At 48.8% G+C, this 20,016-nt stretch overlaps 2 protein-coding genes and 1 non-coding gene across 4 annotated transcripts in view; 2 read left to right on the top strand and 1 right to left on the bottom strand.

The window, feature by feature from the left end:
• Positions 1-1,736: 1,736 nt before the first annotated feature.
• Positions 1,737-18,814, bottom strand: Tmem53 (transmembrane protein 53). Of its 2 annotated transcripts, none has more exons than XM_059254826.1 (3): positions 18,617-18,814; positions 5,824-5,942; positions 1,737-2,425 (listed from the first exon to the last, which is right to left on the bottom strand). In XM_059254826.1, exons 1-3 carry the CDS (start codon positions 18,696-18,698, stop codon positions 1,772-1,774), a joined length of 855 nt encoding a protein of 284 aa, XP_059110809.1. In that variant the 5' UTR covers positions 18,699-18,814; the 3' UTR covers positions 1,737-1,771. The 2 variants fall into 2 exon arrangements, with proteins under 2 accessions (XP_059110809.1, XP_059110810.1); XM_059254827.1 differs by having other exon boundaries at positions 18,638-18,814.
• Positions 13,948-14,049, top strand: LOC131905380 (U6 spliceosomal RNA). The gene has a single exon (XR_009377906.1). It is a non-coding gene; the product is annotated as a U6 spliceosomal RNA (small nuclear RNA).
• Armh1 (armadillo like helical domain containing 1) overlaps positions 18,587-20,016 on the top strand; it is a 47,555-nt gene continuing 46,125 nt past the window's right edge. The window contains exon 1 of the mRNA XM_059254828.1: positions 18,587-19,017. The gene's annotated coding sequence lies outside the window, so the exon portion shown is untranslated. The remainder of the gene's footprint in view (positions 19,018-20,016) is intronic.

Raw genomic sequence — 20,016 nt, 5'->3', positions numbered from 1 at the left:
GTGGCTCTTTTCATGAATTTGTGCCCCAAGAGTTGGACGCCAGATGTAACACGAATTGCTAAAAGGTCTTATTAATAAAAAACACAGTACCAGATGTTGGGGTGAAAGCTGAAAGATCAGAGAAGCAGAGCAAACCACAGCCAACCTCACCTTGCCAATTCCTCAGCCAATCCTGTTTCCACAAATTCTCAGACTGAAAACCTGAGTCCTCACCCAAAAGGCCTCAGCCAAAAAGAGCCTTTAATTCCTGTCTCCTCAGAATTATATACCTTTCTCCACCCAGATATCACTTCCTGGGATTAAAGGCATGTGTGCTTCCCAGTACTGGGATTAAAGGTGTGTGCCACCACTGCCTGGCTCTGTTTTTTCTCCTAGACTGAGTCAATCTTATGTAGTCCAGGGTGGCCTTGAACTCACCGAGATCCAGATGGCTCTCTGCCTCCTGAGTGCTAGGATTAAAGATGTGTGCCACCACTGCCTGACCTCCATGTCTAATCTAGTGGCTAGCTCTGCCCTCTAATCCTCAGGCTTGCTTTATTAGGGTACACAATATATCACCACATTCCTCAGATTCAATGGCTCCCTAACAAAGTGTGTGGCACCAAGCAGGCCCCAAATACCCAAATATTGAGACCTCATCTGATGTCTGTCTCAGATTCCCAGACCAGGAGGTCAGAGACAACCTCTCTCAACCTCTCTGAGTGACAGGCCAGGTGGGGACAGTGCTTAATATGGAGTTTTGTTCTTCCAGAGGGAGACCACAGCCCTGCTCCCCAGCTTCTCTCCTTCCATTCAGGAACTCAAAATTCAAGCCAGGAATGGTGACATATGCCTGTAATCCCAGTACCTGCAGTACCTGGGAGGTGGAGACAGGGAGATCAGGAGTTCAAAGTCATCCTCAGCTATATAATGAGATTGAGGCAGCCTGGGCTACATCTCTCTCTCTCTCTCTCTCTCTCTCTCTCTCTCTCTCTCTCTCTCTCTCTCTCTCACACACACACACACACACACACACACACACCCCTAAACTCAATTCTGGGAACAAGTATAAAGCTTCAGTTATCCAAGATGATAAAGTTCTAGATCATGCAAAGTACCTTAGGACTGGGGATCTGCTAAACAGGCTGTCCGCATAGGGACTGTGCTCCCACAGGTAACAACCAGGCAACTGACTACACATCTGGAATTTTGTTGAGAGGTCCCATGTGAAGGGTTCTTACCACAATCTTATTGTGTGTTTATGTGTGTGCAGCTACACTGTGCAAATGCAATCGGAGGCCGAGGTCCACCCAGGGTGTAATTCCTCAGGTACCACTCACCTTGCTTTTTAAGACAGGTCCTCTCGCTGGCCTGGGGCTCAACGGTAGGGTAGGCTAGTTGCCAGTAAGCCTCCAGGCACCTGACTATCTCACCTCCCCAGATTTTAAGTGTGTGCCACCATGCCTGGCTTTTTTTTCAAAAATGTGAGTTCCGGGTTTGAACTCGTGATTATACAAGCAGCACTTTACCAACTGAACTAGCTCCTCAGCCACCACTTTGTTTTTTCAAAACAACTCTGGGGTTTAGCCTCAAGCCATTCACCCACCCCACACACTGTTAACCTTTTATAGGCCAAACACCATAAGAGCATTGTACTTGTCCAAATAATTGCAAGGCTGCCCCACAGAAACTTGCCCTGGCACTCCCACCCCAGCATCTGTGGGAACAGCCATGGCAGCAGTCCCCCAGGACAGATGTAAGTTGAAGGGATGTTCCCGGCGTTTATTTCTGGTCAGCCCTGGACACAGTTATGCATGAAGTCAACACACAGACTTGTATAGTAAGTAGGATAGTCACGGAGGTGGCTGACATGTGCAGACGACACAAAGTCCACCGAGCGCACCAGGACCTGGTGAGCCAAGCGTGCCTCTACCATGCGCTCCACATCCCTGGCTGAGACCACCCGATCAGCTCTGGAGTAGAGGTAGAGCTCAGGCCAGTGGGAGCCCGAGTCCTGCAGCCTGTCATAGAAGTGGGTGTGGAAGAGGGCAGTGAACGGAGCCAGCAGGAAGTGGAACAGTACTACCACCAGGGCAAAGGCCACCACGAGCAACAGGCGCAGCACAGCGGGCCGGCGCTCCAGGATGGTTGCCAGGGCCCTCAGGGCCCCTACCAGGTTGCTATCACCGGGACCACTGTCAAAGACGGTGCCCACGACATGCAGGTGGCCGAAGCGCTGATGGGTCTGTAGGAGCTCTAGCACGTAGCGATAGAGCATGACGCCAGCGTTGCTGAAGACATGGAAGAGCAGAGGTTCCCGCTCAATCTCGTAGTCAAAGAGGAGCTCCAGCAGCTTCTGGGCCATCACACGAAGTGAGGGGATGCCCACGGACTCAGAGAAGAAGACCATGTGCCAGGGGGCCGTGTATCGGATCACAATGCAGCCCTGGAGAGATGAGAGGACCCAGGTCAGTCCCAGGGACACGGTGGGGTGCTGGGTGCAGGTTAGTCGAAGGAACCCAGGAGCTCTGATTTCCACAGCCGTGTGGCTGCTAGCTCACCAGCTGCAGCACAGGAACACTCAAAGCCTGTTGCTTTGTTATTGGGGGTGGGGTTGTTTGTTTTCGCTTTTTTGTGTTGTTTTGTTTTGTTTTCGAGACAGGGTTTCTCTGTGTAGCCCTGGCTATACTGGAACTCGCTCTGTAGATCAGGCTGGCCTCGAACTCACAGAGGATCTCCCTGCCTCTGCCTCCCAAATGCTGGGATTAAAGGCGTGCTCAAGGTCTGTTTTTGAACACGCTGCTGCATGCTGTTCATGCCTCCTCAGCCTGGGATGGTATTTGAAGCCTGGAGTTGACAGCATGTTTTGGAGACATCTGATCCAACCAGAAGAAAATCTCTTCCCTCTGGTTCCCTCTGGCCTCCTGACCAGCCCTTCCCCAGACCCTGCAAAGCCTTGGGACTTGGATACACCCGGGTTGCAGCTACTTTGCAACCCCCTGAGACTGAGGGGACGGCATGCAGGCCCCAGTCTTAACCACCAGAGGGCGCTTCTGAGCCAGAGCCAGCTCTGCACGGCAGTCCTGTCCCCTTCCCTGCTACAGCACCCTGGAAACAAGAGTCCGCACTGTCTGGTTTGGGGGTCTGACCTTTAGTTATATCTGGTTCCTGGACTTAGGATCATTCCTCACACTCACCTTCAAATTCCAAACCAGAAAGAGAGGGAAGCGGGGAGGGAGGGATGTAGAAACAAAACAATGAAAAAAATTCCAGATCCAGAAGACATTGTCGCTCTTAAATCCAAAAATCTAGACCCAAGCTCACTTTCAGCTCCCATACCCTTCCTGCGTGTGTCAAGTGTACCTTTAACCCTCTGGACAGGTCCCCTTGAAGGCCAGTTGGAGAAGGCACCAGACACTACCCTGTCTGGGCCTTAACCCCTCTTATTAATTTGTTCTAGAGACAAGGAGCCTCTCTGTCAGGGACATCTGAGTGGGCAGGCTCTGGGGTCAGACAGGTCTGTGCTTAATTCTTGGCCCCGCCATTTACTAACTGTCTGGGCAAAGAGTAATTTACTTCCTCTTTCTCTGTCTGTGTTCCCATCTATAATTGGGATGACACCCACCTCAAAAGGTTATGGTAGAAGTTAAATTAAAAAAAGTGCATCTCAAGAGACAAAGATGGTACCTGGCACACAGTGAATCCAGGTTCAACAGCCAAATAGGAAAGGCCAGTCATGGTCACCAGCCATAGATGCCTGAGCTTCCAGCCAGTGAGGCACTAAAAACTCTGAAGGGGGTTGCTGAAGGCCACCCACACGCCCAAATGGTTATGTCTGATAGAGGCTTTTGAGCCTCCATTGGTCCCCCCTCCCCCGCAGCAGATGGGACTATACACTCTGACTATATATATATATATATATATATATATATATATATATATATATATATATATATATAATATTCCTATATATATTAGTATATATATATATTCCCTTACAGCCCAGTCTTCAGTAGGCCAAAGTAAGGGCCTTTTTAAATCACAAGGAAGAATATAGAGTTAAGGAACAGAAGAATTAACTGCAGTTGTGTGACCCTGTATTGGACTCCGGGGCTGGACAAATTAGCTGTAGAAGATGCTTTGGGAACATGCTACTTGGGTCTCCAGACACAGACTGGAAAAGGCATGCAATGAAAACTTACTAACAGGACAGACGGAGTCTAAAAAAAGCAGGCTGCACACAGTAACTAACTAGAACCCACGTATACAAAAGGTATACAGAGAAAACCTAGAAGGACCCAACCCTTACAGGGTAAGCCGGGGCAGTCTCCAGATGGCAGAATAAAGTGGCGTTATTTTCTTTCAAATAAAAAAAAAAATGGAGTTTTAGACTGGAAAACTCTTTCATCACAGCCATCTTCTCTTCACCAGGGGTAAAGGCAGGCCTTCCTCTCTGAGGCTGTCCCTACCACCTCAGCTCCTGTCTTCCCTGGGACCTTCCACCCCCCACTTTCTTCCTCACGCCTTCTGCCCACATAATGGCCTCACTCTGCAAAGGGCAGCCTCCCGAACGTCTATGGACGGGCATGCCCTCCGGGGTTTTCTTGGCCATTCCCTCCCCTTTCCCTGTGGAAGTCTCTTCATTAAGTCTGGGATCCTCATTGCTTCCCTAAACGAGTGCTGCTGTTTCCTCACACTCCTGGTGTCTCATCACCCTAGAACCTATGAATTCTCTTTAATGTTCCTGTCTCAAAAACACAACTCTACCCAGAAAATGCCCCAGCCTGGACCCTGGCATGACCCTACGCCTCCTTATCTTACTCCTGATCTACGGGTAATCTACCATTCTTCTTCGCAGAGCTCCGCAATCCATCACCGGGCCCCAGGCTCCTCGGCACCCGAGTCACTGAGACCCCTCTAAACTACTTCCGGTTTCTAGTGCCAGCGTTTCCAGTCCTCCCGCCCCACACTCTGCAGCGAATGGCTTTTTTGCTTGCTTTCCCTCTCTTTTTTAATGTGTGGTTTTTTGAGGCAAGGTTTCTCTGTGTAACCCTGGCTGTCCTGGAATGGCTCTGTAGACCAGGTTGGACTTAGAGATTTGCCTGCCTCTGCCTCCTGAGTGCTGAGCTTAAAGGTGTGTGCCATTGCCGCCCGGCTTCAGTGGGCTTTCTTAATGGCAAACCTAGCTTTACAGTGCCATCAATTCTCTGAGGACAAGGCCCTGGTGTCGCCTCTAAACACATACACTGTCTCCTTATTTGTACCCTCTGCTGAAGGCTGCTTTGAGGAGATCCGACTAAGCATGTAAAAGGGGGTTTTCCACACTGTACTCAGGCCCTCCTGGGACTTTGCCAGTTACCACAACCTCCACAGCCAAATTTCAGAGCGGCCTAAGAAGTGTGACTCTTCTCCGAGAAACCCTGTGATCCCAGGAATGGCAAGGGGAAGGTGCTGTCAGTCCTGAGCTCACCTGGTCAGAAAGGGAGGAGGTCCTAGAAAACTATGCCCGGTGTACCCTGTCCTGGCTCCTGCCATCCAAAGAGGCACGGTCCAGGGTGTGGAGCATGGGCTTACTTCACAACCAGGGAACACATCAAGGCCTCGGGGAAGAAGAAGCAGGTCAGGGGACTGAAGCAGCCGCAGGAGGGCATGGTATAAGCCTGCCAAAGTCCCAGGAGTCCACTGCCTTCCCCACAGGCCTTTGGCACGGCTCTAGGGTTACCACACAGGTGCTCAACCTTTGCTCCAGCCCAGAGGTGAAGCAGCCAGGCTTCCAGCTCCCCACAAAGCAGCCAAGAGTAGCGGAGGCCCACAGCCGGGCAAGCTCTTACACACAGTACTCACCCTGCTGTGGTAGATGGCACTGTACTTGGCCAGGTTCTTGTCTCTGCAGCCACCCCAGCCCAAGAGAATCACCACAGGCAGTCGCTTCCTGGCCTCCTTCCCATCTTGGCTGGGGTTCTCTGAAAAACAGATGGGGACTGTCAACATCCGAAGCAGGATTGGGGTTCTGACCAATTTAGAGCTGTGGGCAGGAACCAAGGTGGCTCCATTTCATGTGGCTCCTGCCCCCATCCCTCTGGTCAACTACCTTTTCGTGGACCTCTGTGGAGGCACCATGGCATCACTGGAAGAATCCACATGAGGACACCACATTTTAGTAACTCAAATCCCAAGAAAATAAAGTGAATGCCCTTTCTAGACAATAGCACCTTCCAGCCCAGGGAACCATGATCTATGGGCTAAATCAGACCATTTTTCTTTCATTTTAAAAAATTACATTTATTTCTTTGTGTGGAAAGGGCCACAGTTGCCAAGGTGAGAGTGTTTGGAGGTCAGAGAATAACTTTGGAGTTGGTTCCCCTTCCATCACGTGGGTCCTGGGGATCAAACTCAAGTCATGAGGCTTGGCAGCGAATGCCTTAACCCACAGAGCCAGCTCACCAACCCACTGTTTTTCTATAGTCTATGAGCTAAAGTGGTGCATGTATGTGTGGTGTGGGCCCTTGTCCATGTGTTGTGTACATGCACTGTGGATGTCAGAGGTCAACACTGGGTATCCTTCCCAACCATTCTCCACCTTGTTTGTGGAGACAGTCTTCCTATGAACTTGGAGCTCACTGATTCATCTAGGCTGGCCAGCCAATGAGCTCCAGGCTCCACCTGTCTTAGCCTTCCTCAACCCTGGGGTCACAGATGTGTGCTGCCCTGGTTTTTTTTTTTTTTTTTTTTTTTTGTTTGTTTTTTTTTTTTTTTGATAGTGCTACTGGGACTATGAACTCAGTGCTCAGCCTTGAACAGGAGGCACTTTACCCATGAGCCACCTTCCCAGCTCCAGAAATGGTTTGTTTTTGTTTGATGTGTTTGTTTTACATTGCTAGGGATCAAACTTTGGGCTCCACGGTGCTCTACCACTGAGCTACCTGAAGCCCAGGCTTTTACTTCTTCTTTTTTTCTTTGCTGGCCTAGAACTCACTATGTAGATCAGGCTGGCCTTGAACTCACAAAAATCCATATGCTTCTGCTTCCTGATATTAAAGGCATGCACCACCATGCCAGGCCCCCACACTTTTACATTTTTAAATGGTTAGAAAAAAAATTAATATGGTGACACACACACCTATAATCTAGCACTCAGGAAGCTGAGGCAGGAGGACTGAATAGGAGAGAGCAGCCTGGGCTACATATGAAACCAGTCTTTAAAAAACCACAATAAAATTATATGAACTTAAATTTCTGTGTATAGCCAGGCGGTGGTGGAACATGCCTTTAATCCCAGCACTGGGGAGGCAGAGGCAGGCGGATCTCTGTGAGTTTGAGGCCAGCCTGGGCTACAGAGTGAGTTCCAGGAAAGGCTCCAAAGCTACACAGAGAAATCCTGTCTCAAAAAAAAAGAAAAAACAAAATAAATAAATAGATACATAAATAAATAATTTTCTGTATATATAGCTGGGCATGGTGGCACATCCATTTAATCCCAACACTCAAGAGACAGAAGCACATGGATCTTTGTGAGTTGAGGCTAGCCTGGTCTACATATTGAATTCCAGGACAGCTAAAGCTATATATAGAGATCCTAGCTAAAATCAAATAAATAGCAGGCTGTGGTGGCGCACGCCTTTAATCCCAGCACTCGGGAGGCAGAGGCAGGCGAATCTCTGTGAGTTCGAGGCCAACCTGGTCTACAGAACAAGGTCCAGGACAGCCAGAGCTACACAGAGAAACCCTGTCTCAAAAAAAAACAAGACAAACAAACAAATAAATAAATCTGTAAATTTACACAAAGGCTCATTTGATGTCAGAACTGTAGATCAGTGGCAAACAGCTTGCCCAGCACGAATAAAGCTGTGGGTTCAATCTCTATCACATGATCGTGCATGCGGTGGGGGGGGGGGGGACGGGGGGACACGCACAGAGTTTTATTAGGGTCTGGAAATGTAGCTCATTTAACAGACACTGACCTAACACGTGTAAGGCTGTGAGTTCAATCCCCAGCACCAAAAACCCAGCATGGCAGTACATGCCTGGTATCTCAGCACTTGGGAAGGGAATCAGAAAAGATCAGGAGTTCAAGGTCACCTTTGCCTACATAGTGAATTTGAGACTAGCCTTTGCAACATGAGACTCTGCCTAAAAAATGGATGGATGGATGGATGGATGGATGGATGGATGGATGGATGGACAGATGGACAGACAGACAGATAAATGAGTTACATTGGAACATAGCCATTCTTACCCAATTTATCTGTTGTCTATGGCTACCTTCAGATGAAAAAAGTACAGACAAGTGGTTACAAAGGAGATCGTTGGCTCACAAAGCCTTAACTATTGCTGTCTCTTTACAGAAGAAGTTTGGCAGCCTCTGTTCTAATCTATGAATAGATGGAGGGAAAAGATCTTAAGAGTGCTTGCCTAGCATGCTCAAGGACCTGGGTTTCACCTACGGAACCATATTAGGCATAGTTGTACACCTCTATAATCCTAGCTCTCAGAGGATGGAAGATCAGAAGTTCAAGCTCGTCCTCAGCTACAAAGTAAAGTCAAGGCTCAAGACCAGCCTGGGGTACATGAGACACCCATCTCAAAAAAATAAAAATAAAATAACAAAACAAAAGACCTGGGTAAAACTGCTTAAGCAGGGACAGGAGGCTGACTGGCCACACCTCCCCTGCTGTCAAGAGTCTACTGTGGCCTGTACTCACGGAAGTTTAGCCCTGTAACACCATGATACAGGGACACTGTGTAGTCCCGGCTCCCCACCCTGAGCACTCCCCGGGTTAGCCCCATCCACAGCTGGAAGCTTGCTTCCTTCAGTGATAGGAGCACAAGCTCCCTGCACCATGCCTGTCTGAAGAGGCCTCCCTAAAACCATGTCCCACCTACCTCATTCCCCCCCCCCCCCCGCCCCTCGCAAGGTGAGTGCCGCCCCTCTGTGGGGCATCTGCACAAGGACTGTCTGTAGCTAGACAGCCGACCTCTAAAAAAGGGCTGCTGCGTCCCCGTCCAAGGACCAAGCCACTTGGCTATGCTCAGCCGACACCTGAAATTTATGGATGCTGGTGGTGACCTGGCAACAGTAAATTTCAAGGCTAGTTAAGAAGATGGTAAACATAAATCACTAACCTTTGGACAAAAGGAAGACAACAATTTCCTGTGGAAATTAATGTGATTGAAAAGTTCAATGTTCCTGCTCTCCAGTAGCGGCGACTCTGGCCTTCAGAGATTAACTGCCCGCACCCACAGGGCTCTAGGCCAGATGGAACAGAAGCTGCGAGACCCCCAGTCCCTCGCTGACACCCGCTTCCCTTCCAGGCTCTACTAACTGAGGTGGCTCCACACAGTCACAGCCTTTCTTATCCCTGTGCCCGCTCTATCGTCTGCCAGGGTGGCACCTCAGGACCTGCACTATGTGGGTGGGGACCAGCCTAGCCTTGCCCACCACGAAGCTCTGGCTTAACCTGGGTTAACCAACAGCTGCCTATTCCCACCAGATGACTCTCTGAGGTGAGCCACTGGATTTGATATCCTCCAGTGGCCACTTGACAAGACCAGCCCCTCACAAACACAGAACGGGCATTTCTAAACAAGAGATTTGAGCAGGTTCTGCAGGGCTTCCAAACTGTCCTTCCAACACTGGGATTTAGAGCTCTGCTCAGCTCTGGGGTGAGATCTGTTAGGTCCCTTAAGAAATGATTCTCAAGATGTTCATCTCTATGAAGACACCAGTGCCCTGGACATGCTGCCCACCCCCAGAGCCAAAGCACTCCCTCCTAGAACTAGTCTCTACTCGCCAGCGTCTGTACCCCACATGCTCTTCACCAGGTCGGGGAGTGCCCACTGCCCCTCTGTAGTTCACATTTGCTCTTACTTCTTTGTGGTGCTGGTACCCAGGGCCATGCGCATGGTCGGCAAGCATTTTAGCAGTAGGCTTTACCCATAGCTGTCCCTTTGGATTCTATACATGAAAATTCTATAAAGGTACCTTTCAAATATGGCTTGGAAAGTGATAGTGGCCAAGAAAAGTCTGTCAGAGGAAGTCATGTTCCCTACCGTGGCCTCAAAGGCCCAGTGGGCCATGCAGGGTAGACAGAGGGCACGGGCAGGGCAGGGCTGTGATAAGCCGTCCTGGTGCTGGGAGCCTGAGGACAGAGAGCAATGGGCAGAAGGGCAGCAGAGAGGGGGGCTGAGTCCATGAACTAGGGGCTTGATTCCACAGCAATAAAGAGTGAGTGGAAATTCTGGAATGACAAAGTGGCATGATCCAGTCTGTTCCTGATTACTGTAGACTCCCACCACTGTTGAACGTCGGTCACTCTCCCCTTAACCAGCAGGTTCCACAATGCAGGAAGTGACATCTACCGCATTTATCCTCACATGCCCAGTGGACAGCATCATGGCTGGCCCGCACAGGAACTCACCCCACCGCCATCACCAGACTAGTCAGGTGCACCCACTGACACCATGCTCTCCTCATACGGCACCGCCAGTGTTTGCTGGAGAAGCGAGGCTGCCACGTCAGGCAAGGGTGGTGAAGGTCTCAACCAGGGGAGTGCGGAAAACCAGAACGGGAGAAACCGGGCGATGGTGGCGCACACCTTTAGTCCCAGCACTCAGGAGGCAGAGACAAGTGGATCTCTATGAGTTCAAGGCCAGCCTGGTCTACAGAGAGAGTTCCAGGACAACCAAGGCTGTTACACAGAAAAACCCTGTCTCAAAACAACAACAACAACAACAAAAACAGGAGAAGGAAATGACAGGGCGAAAGTCACAGGCTTGGAGTGCTGTCACACGCTTCTAATTCTAGCATTCTGGAGGTTGAGAGTTCTAGGCCAGCCTGATCTACACAGCAAGAAAAATAAAGCAGATTCATAATAATTTTGAAACATGAAATTTCAGTAGGTCACAAACCTCAATATAAGAATTAAAACTAGGGGCTGGAGAGATGGCTTAGTGGTTAAGAGCACTGTCTGCTCTTCTAGAGGACCTGAGTTCAAGTCCCAGCACTCACACCGCAGATCATAACCATCTGCAACTCCAGTTCCAGGGGATCCAGTGTCCCCTCTCCTGACCTCTGTGGGCACCAGGCACGCACATGGTGCATAGACAAACACGATGTAGGCAAAACACCAACACACATAAAATCGATTCTTTTGGAAAGGAGAACATCTTATGAACTCAACTGAGCAATAGTTTTAGACCGTGACACCAACATCACAGGGAACAAACAAAACAGATAAGCTAAAATTTCAACATCTGTACTTTTATTTAATTTTATTTTATGAGTGTGACTGTTTTGCCTGCATGTATGCATGTGCACTGTGTGTGTGCCTGGTGCTGAAGCCAGAAGGCGGCTCTGGATCCTCTGGAACTAGATCAAGGTGACTATGAGCCTCCAGGTGGGTGGAAGATCTGGAACCTGAGGCTTTTGCAAAAGCAACAAGTTCTCGTAACCTCTCCAGGACCAACTTTTATACTTTAAAGGGCACTTTCAGAAAGAGAGAGAGAGAGAGAGAGAGAGACTGACTCACTCACCTCTGAACCTCTGATATGGTACTTGTATTCAGAACATACTTAAAACTCTTATAATCTAAAACCAAAACAAATAACCCAGGTGTGTGTGTGTGTGTGTGTGTCCCCGCTAGAGGGGGGTGGGAGCAGAGAGAGAATGTATATGTATATGAGTGTAGTATGCACCCTTATATGGGCACCCATACACACATATGGAAGCCAGAGGAGGACAGGAAGTGTCACACTATGTGAAAGGTGGACATCCGTACAATGGAATACTACTCAGTCATAAAAAAGAATAAAGTACTACTCAGCCTGTAGTATAGATGAGCCTTAAAAACACCATGCTAAGGGAAAGGAGCAAAAGGTCACATATCAGAGGATTCCATTGATATAAAATACCAGAAAAGGCAAATCCATCAAGACATAACATAGATCTGCGGTTGTCAACAGGTGGAAGGAAGGGCGGGGAGTGACCACCAATGAGTCCAGGATTTGTCAGTGTAAAAATTCTAGAATTGGATCCTACCAATGTTTTCACAACCTTGTGGATATACTAAAAACCAATGAATTGTACATTTTAAAAAGATGAATTTTATGATATGTGAATTATATTTCAATGTCATTTTTTAAAATGGTAACTGAAAAAGTAAGCTGCAAAATACTATCACAAAAGAATATCATCTGAATGAACAGACAGCCATTCTCTACATGGCAAAAGCCCCGACTCTTAATGGCAAATCTCTCTGAAATTAAAGGCAATTTCTTTTTTGAGACAGGGTCTCACAGCTTTGAACTTGCTGCCTAGTTGAGGATGCCTTCAACTCTGATCCTCTTGCCTCTCTCTCTAAGTGAGGGGTTACAGATGTGCACCACCACAGCCGGCTTAGAGTTCTTTTTTTTTTTTTCCATGTTTTTTAAACCATTTTCTAAAACATATATGAGGCTGGGATGCAGCTCAGGGCTAGAACTTGCCTGTCTGGTGTAGGACCCTGAGATACTCCAAAAACAAAAAAGATTTCAAAGCAGAGAGCATCAATTTTGCAAGGAAAGTTACAATACCATTTCAAAACTACAACTGGCAAGATAGTCCCATCAAAGCAACCAAGCCAGTGTGGTTAAGGATACCCAGAAGCCCCTGGGAATGAAGAAGCATTCTTTTTTACCCTGACACTACTTGAGCATGCTACAAAATAACTCAATCCCAGGCTGCCTGTCATCTGTCAAGGAATAACGGGATGCTGGGAACACGAGAATTACAAATATGTCTGCTGTTCAGCAAGCAGTTCAAGTCATAAACTAAAGCATAAATTAGGTTGTGTGTGTCCCAGGGGCGTGTAGAGAAGACAAAGAGGGCGACTCGACACAGGCTGTTTGTAATGGGAAGCGAGAATCACACACAAGGAAGCCATGTGTATTTAAAAGGCAAACAAGAAAATGACTCCCCATTTCCCCTACCCCCGGAAGTCCTCTCTAGAGTCTCACTGCTCCTACATTTAATCCAAATTATTTTAAATTTAGCCTTTGAAATAACATAGTAGAATTGCATTCCATCTAAGAAGCCACGTCGTCCAAAGCTGTACATCAGTCCACATCTTTAACTCTGTGACTATGAAACAGACCTAAGGTAAGCCCTTTAATTCCCAATTCCTCTATCTGTGGAATGGGCTAATACTTACTACAAAGAATTCAGCAAGATCATGACTACAGAACGCTCAACAATGTACCCGCTCAAAGAAAGAGTTCAGTAAGTGAAGTGATTATTACTTTGCTGCATACCTACTGTAGAAAAAGTAGAAAATGAGTATCAAATAAAATCGGAATCATACTCTGTCATCTGCTTTCTTCTGCTCAGCAATACATCGTGACCATCTCTCCCTGTCAGTCTCCATATTTTTACACCATTATTTTCAGTGGCTGCAGAACAGCTGTAGAATGTTTTCATAATTTATGGTCACCAATCTCCCATTATTGAACATGATGTTGCTCCCAATTTGAGGCTATAATAAAAATACTTCAGTGGGCGCCTTTCTTTGTGTACAGCCCTCACTGTGGTATCGCGTTCCTGCAGCCCTTCCTCACGCCAGCGGAAATCTTCACAGTCACAAGCTCTGGAGCAAGGCTCTCAGGCTGAAAAAGTGTTACTTGGAGCAAGATACTTCATGCCCTCCATACGCCCATCCGTCAGCTGTGAAACACGATTAAGGGTACCCCTCCTGCCAGGGTGACAGTGAGGATTAAAAACTCAATGAAAGGAAGTCCCAGAGGACTGGCATTGGGGATGGGGCACAGCATGGTCAACAGCAGAAGATGCCAGGTGCAAAGGGCACCCTGGGTCTAGCCCTCAAACGCAGGGCCCGGGACAGAAGCAGGCGCGGAGCAGGGCTCCCGGGAAAAGGTTTCAATTGCCTTGTTAATGGATGAAAGAGAAGGCATGAGAATTCAAAAATAAATAAAATCTGTGCTTCAACAACACACTAAAATTGGAACAATTACAGAGGAGATTAGCATGGCCCCTGCACAAAGATGACATGCAATATATGAAGCATTCAGTGGGGCTTTGTTGTGTTGTTTTGTTGTTTTTTGGTGTTTTTGAGACAGGGTTTCTCTGTGCAGCCCTGGCTGTCCTGGAACTCTCTGTAGCCCAGGCTGGTGTCGAACTCAGAGATCCACCTACCTCTGCCTCCTGAGTGCTGAGATCAAAGACGTGTGCCACCACCGCCCAGGTGTGTTCAGCGGTTTTTAAATAAATGAATGGAACACTCCGGAAGAAGGTGGCAGTCTCTGGGGTCCTACAGATAAGAACAAATATTAATTGTCCTTTCCTCCATCCTTCCTTCCTTCCTTTTCCTTTTGAGACAGGGTCTTATGCCCAGCAGTGGTGGCGCACGCCTTTAATCCCAGCACTCAGGAAGCAGAGCCAAGCGGATCTCTATGAGTTTGAGGCCAGCCTGGTCAACAGAACAACAGAGACAGGGTCTTGCTCAGACTAACCTGGAAATTGCAATCCTCCAGCCTCAGTCCCCTCTGTGCTAGGATTATCACCATACACCTTCACACCTGGCCACCTCTCGAGGTTCTCGGCTCTCCGTGAGCAAAGCTTGCCAAGCCTCCCCTGGACCCCTGCTTCCTGCAGCCCCTCTGCTCTCACTTCTCCTCCAGTGCCTTTGTTTTGGCACCTTTGCTGATCACCACGACCTGTCAGGCCTCTGGAAGCTCCACTGTTCAACACCCGCCCCTCGTGATGGTGGGGACCCAGCACTGCTTCTGTGCCAGAAAAAGCTTCCTGAGTTTAAAGATATGGCTCCATTTCTTTCTTTCTTTCTTTTTTTTTTTTTTCGAGACAGGGTTTCTCTGTGTAGCTTTGCGCCTTTTCCTGGAACTCACTTGGTAGCCCAGGCTGGCCTCGAACTCACAGAGATCCGCCTGCCTCTGCCTCCCGAGTGCTGGGATTAAAGGCGTGCGCCACCACCACCCGGCTACGGCTCCATTTCTTTGACCGTTGCCACTGGCAGGCAAAAGAGAAGGCTCACAATAAAGTCTGGAACCCTCAAGTCACCTTAGGTGGCTGCCTTGAGGCCTCTGGTAACTCAAAGAGTGAGAGCCCCGTCTTCAAAGTTTCTATGAAGTTTGTAGGGTCAGCGTGGTGTTGAAAGATCAAATCCAAGATACTGCGCGTTAGGCACGCCAACCTGCCTAGCCCGCCCCACAACGACTGAATGACTCCAGCCCACCAATACAGTTAGCAACGGCTGCTCACTTAACTGTCAAATCACTACAGTGCTCGGCTCTGTGGCTTTGATTTGATTTCCTATTCGGGGAAAGGGTAAGGCAATTCCCAAAACTAAAGATGACTGACCATCCTGCACACTTCCTCACTAAACAGTAACCACAGAGGAAGGGCCATCTCTGCCCTGGGCCTTCCGACGAGAGTCATTCTGTGCAGCCCGGCCAACCTGCAGAGGAACTCTATCCAGAAGGAATCCATGAGTTCAGAGACCACAGTGTACAGGTTGGGGTTGGGGTTGGGGTTGGGGTTAGGTTTGGGATTAGAGTTAGGGTTGGAGCTAGGAGTTAGGGTTAGGGTGAGGGTTGGTGTTAGGATCAGGGTTAGAATTAGTCTTAGGGTTGGACTTTAGTGTCAGGATTAGGGTTGGAGATAGGGTTAGGGTTGGTGCTAGGGTTGTGTTTAGGGTTTGGGTTGTTGTTGTTAGCATTTAGATCGTGTTGAAGTTAGTTTTAGGGTTCATTTTAGGTTTGGGTTAGTTTTGGATTTATTCTTAGGGATGGAATTTGTAGGGTTAGTTGGGGTTTAGGCAGGGGTTGGGGTTAGGATTCTTTTTTTTTTTTTTGTTTTGTTTTGTTTTGTTTTGTTTTTCAAGACAGGGTTTCTCTGTGTAGCTTTGCGCCTTTCCTGGAACTCACTTGGTAGCCCAAGCTGGCCTTGAACTCACAGAGATCCGCCTGCCTCTGCTTCCCGAGTGCTGGGATTAAAGGTGTGCGCCACCACTGCCCGGCGGGGTTGGGATTCTTTTTTTTTTTTTAATGTATTTATTATGTACAATGTGCTCTGTCTGCGTGTTTGCCTACATGCCAGAAGAGGGCATCAGATCTCACTGTACAAGGTTGTGAGCTGCCATGTGGTTGCTGGGAATTGAACTCAGGACCTCTGGAAGAGCAATCAGTGCTCTTAACATCTGAGCCATCTCTCCAGCCAGGTGTTGGGATTCTTAAGGAGTCCATGTCCTCCCACTTAGCTCTGGGTCATGCACACTGAGCAGGCAACTCAGGAAATAACTGAATGCTCGGGAGGACTTCCTCTTGGAGGAGAGATTCAAGGAAGTAGGAATGCTGTCTCTTAGAGAGGAAGAGGGCTGACTTTGTAGATGGAAACCACAGAACTGTGAAACCACTGCTTCTACATTCCTTCTCTCTAGAAACCACAGCTCTCTGCAGCTGCCTGTACATGAACCCCCGAGGCACCAACAACTAACCCCTGGAAGACACAGTAAACGCCAAACTGAGCAGAAAACAACCTGAAGGCTGATGTGGTTCAAGAACAGGAAGTGCTTTCTAACAATCCCTCCAATGTGCCCTGGTGTCTGGGAGGAAGCGTCTGCCAACAACACAATGTCCTGCAGAGGAATGCAGGGTAAACTGGCCCCTCAGATGTCTTCCAGTTCTAAGCCCCAGCCTCCTAAAGCAGCCTGGGGAAGCACAGGGGAGGAGAAGGATGGACAGAGCAGCCACTCTGTTCCAGACACACACTTCCAGCATCTACGCTGTGGACCTTCACAATCCTAGAGGTTGTTATTATTATTTCTCACACAAGAGAAATACACGGCTCAGAGAGACTCAATGATCTGCTAACGCCAAGAGTAGCAGTGCACGCCTTTAATCCCAGCACTTGGGAGGCAGAGGCAGGAAGAGCTCTGTAAATTCAAGGCCAGCCTGGTCTACATATGAGTCCCAGAACCCGTCTCCATCATCATCATCATCATCATCATCATCATCATCATCATCATCATCATCTACCAAAGCCAGTTCCAGTACACATGCCTAGAATGCTAACTACTAGAAAAGATTAAACAGTATTTTTAATTTCAAGCTTATTTGGGCAGTAGAGTACGTTCAAGGCCAGTCTAGACAACAGAGCGAGACCATCAAAAAGGAGGGCTGAGCTGGTGAGAAGGTCCAGCAGGTAAAAAAGCACTTACTGCTAAACCATGACCCAAGTTAGATCTCCAGCTCCACAAGGCAGAAAAAGAGAACCAACTGTCCTCTGTACCGTGTACATACACTATGCTGTGTATGCATACACACAAATAAATATGTATGGCATAGTGGTAAAACACTAGCCTTAGCATGCTTCAGGCCCTGGATTCAACCCCCTAGTCCTGCCAAAATAAATAAATAATAAAAACTTGCCAAATCCAGAGAGCTACTAAGAGATAGGGCAGGAAACACAAACCAAGGCTGTCTCTACCCACCTGGGCAGAGAGAGCATCCCTGCCCTCCTGGCCATGCAGAAGGGAGTGCCAGCCCTTCGCAGCTAATGGTTCTGCAAGGATAGCAATATTAACCGACTTCATCTCATGCTAAAGTCAAAAGCCCTTTCATAGCATAAGCCCAATGACCCAGCTCTGGGGACAAACAGATAGTGGCAGCCATCCAGGCTTTGGGAGCTGAGAGGCTGCTGCCCCTGTTCTAAACTCCAAGCAAGGAACACACAGTAGGACCAGAGGGACCTGGGAAGGCTGTGGAAGGAAGCTAAGCTTTATGATGAGCTGGACAAGTGAGGGGCAGTGGACTGGAAACACTATTCCAAACAGACCAAAGAGCAGAGGCAGAGGCCGACCTGTGTCCCAAGGCTTCTCTGCTGTAGTTTCCAACAGAGACAACTTTCCATTCTCTGGTCCAATAACTTACATTGCTTTACAAGCTACTAATCTTATGAAGCCTCCCACACATCTTTTTTAATGATATGAATGTAGGGGGTAAACAATGTTAATTCTAAATGCCAACTACTAAACTCATTTCCACCAGGATCTATGCCAAGTTCTTTACACAAATAATCTCAGTTGTGCAACCAGCAATTTTTCCTCATTTTTGCAGATAGGGAAAACTGAAATTCAGAGTTGAAACTCTACCGAAGGTCATCCAATTACTAAAAGCAGATAGGATTTCGACAGAGTTCAAGCCGGCCTAACACTCGGTTCTGTTAACCACTGCCAAGGATTGTGGGGAAGCGGAGAACCAGGCACGCTGGCCCCTGGGCTTTTCTGGGGACCAGAGGGTACTCCCCAGGGACTCCATTCGTTCTGGAAAATGAAGGGTGGGCCTAGCCACACTTGGCGATGAGGAGAGAGAAATGGGAAGCCCGATCCAAAACAAAAGAATTAGGGTGAACCTCGAGGGTCCTCCTGTCACAAAGAGAAGCAAGAACACGGGCCTTGAGAACCTGGCGTGGAACAGAAAGACCCTCAGTCGACTGGGGGGGAGGGGGCGGGGCGCGGGGGGCGGGGCTCTGCGCGCCCCGCAAGCTCCATCCTGCCCCGCAGACCCCGGAGGGGGCGGGCCGCGAGAGGGCGGGGCCGCGGGGCAGGCGGGGCGTCGCTGCAGGGCTAACCTCCCGAGTCCCCTTCCATACTCTGGCTCCAGCAGGGCTGATCCGGGATCTCGATGCTGTAATCCAGCTCGGCCGAGGCCATGGTGAAGGTGCGGGCCGTCAGCACGGGCCTCCCGCCGGAACTCCCGTAGTTTCACCTCGCGTGGGCCGGACGCCGCCAGGCCACGCCCACACCCCGCCCACGCCTGGCGCTGCCCAATCCCCGAGCCTCGTTCTGTGACCTCCCTCCTAGCAACCACCAAGTCGCTCCGCGCCTCCCGCCGCACCCACTAGCCGGGCCCTAGCAACCACGCTCTGGCCCCTCCTGTCTTTGGCCCACGGCAATTGGCTGACTCTCTTGATATAGATCAAGTATTGGTCAGCGGGCCGCGCTCTTGGAGCGTCCCCATCCCCCTGTGAAGGTAAGAGTAGGTGGGAGAGTTGAAGTATTATGGGCATCTCAGAACTTGGACTTTCTCGAACCTGGTAGAAAACTTGGGACTTGCACATCTAACTACGTGTACCTCCATCACCAGCCACAGTTCACAGGCTGGAGGCAAAAAAAAACGAACAAAACAGCGTAAGGCGGACCGGTCCTCCCACTCGTGGGAGACTGGCTGCCTTGCTGGCAAGGGGTCTTCAGGTAATGACTTAAGGAATGCCCTTTCATGGTGAGGCCAAATAGCTTAGACTAGTACAGTTTTCTTGCATTTAGTAAATATTTACTGAACAGCTAGCTGTATGTACCAGAGACTGGACAACATACAAATCTTTGGGCGCTAGTGAGCTCCGCCATTGGTCCAGAGGTTCTCGGCCTGTGGGTCATGACCCCTCATAGCAGATATTTGCATTATGATAACAGTAGCAAATGTGCCGTTATGAAGTAGCAACGAAATAATTTTATGGCTGGGGGTCACCACAACATGATGAACTAACTGTATTAAAGAGTCTCAGCATTAGGAAGGTTGAGAACCACTGGCTTGGTCCTTATGGTCTTAATGGGAGAGAGGGAAGAACCGTGTATGAACCACCTCTAATCCGATGGGGAGGATAAATACTTCAGAAGAGTAAGGACTGGGGGAGCCCAAGAGAAGTAGCAGTTGTGACAACAGGGTAGTTGTGGAGCTGGGTCTTGAAAGACTTGTGAAGAAAGGGAAGGTAAGAACCCACGGTTGAAAAGTTTAAAAGAGGAACAGAGAGAGGTGAGTACAAGAAATGACGTGAAGTGTCTTCTGGCTCGAGGGGAGACTAGTGCAAAGGAAACATTGGAAGGACAGGCGCAGGCCCAGGGCAGCATTTTATGTCAAGCTCATCTTGGAACTTGCAGATGGACGATGCCAATGGTAATATGTTTTCCAATGTGTTTTCCAATACCTTTGAGCACAAGGGCTTAGATTTACCATGAAGACAGCAGGAAGTAG

This window comes from Peromyscus eremicus, chromosome 2, assembly GCF_949786415.1.
Source record: "Peromyscus eremicus chromosome 2, PerEre_H2_v1, whole genome shotgun sequence".
Lineage (NCBI taxonomy): Eukaryota > Metazoa > Chordata > Mammalia > Rodentia > Cricetidae > Peromyscus > Peromyscus eremicus.
Note: the sequence above shows the minus strand (reverse complement) of the source record. Positions and strands in the feature narration are given on the sequence as shown.

Coding starts and splice junctions, on each gene's coding strand:
- Tmem53 (XM_059254826.1), bottom strand. CDS start 18,698: ATGGCCTCGGCCGAGCTGGATTACAGCATCGAGATCCCGGATCAGCCC. Junction 5,943..18,616: donor TATGGAAGGGGACTCGGGAG/GTTAGCCCTGCA, acceptor TCTGTTTTTCAG/AGAACCCCAGCCAAGATGGG. Junction 2,426..5,823: donor GTGCCATCTACCACAGCAGG/GTGAGTACTGTG, acceptor TCATCTCTCCAG/GGCTGCATTGTGATCCGATA.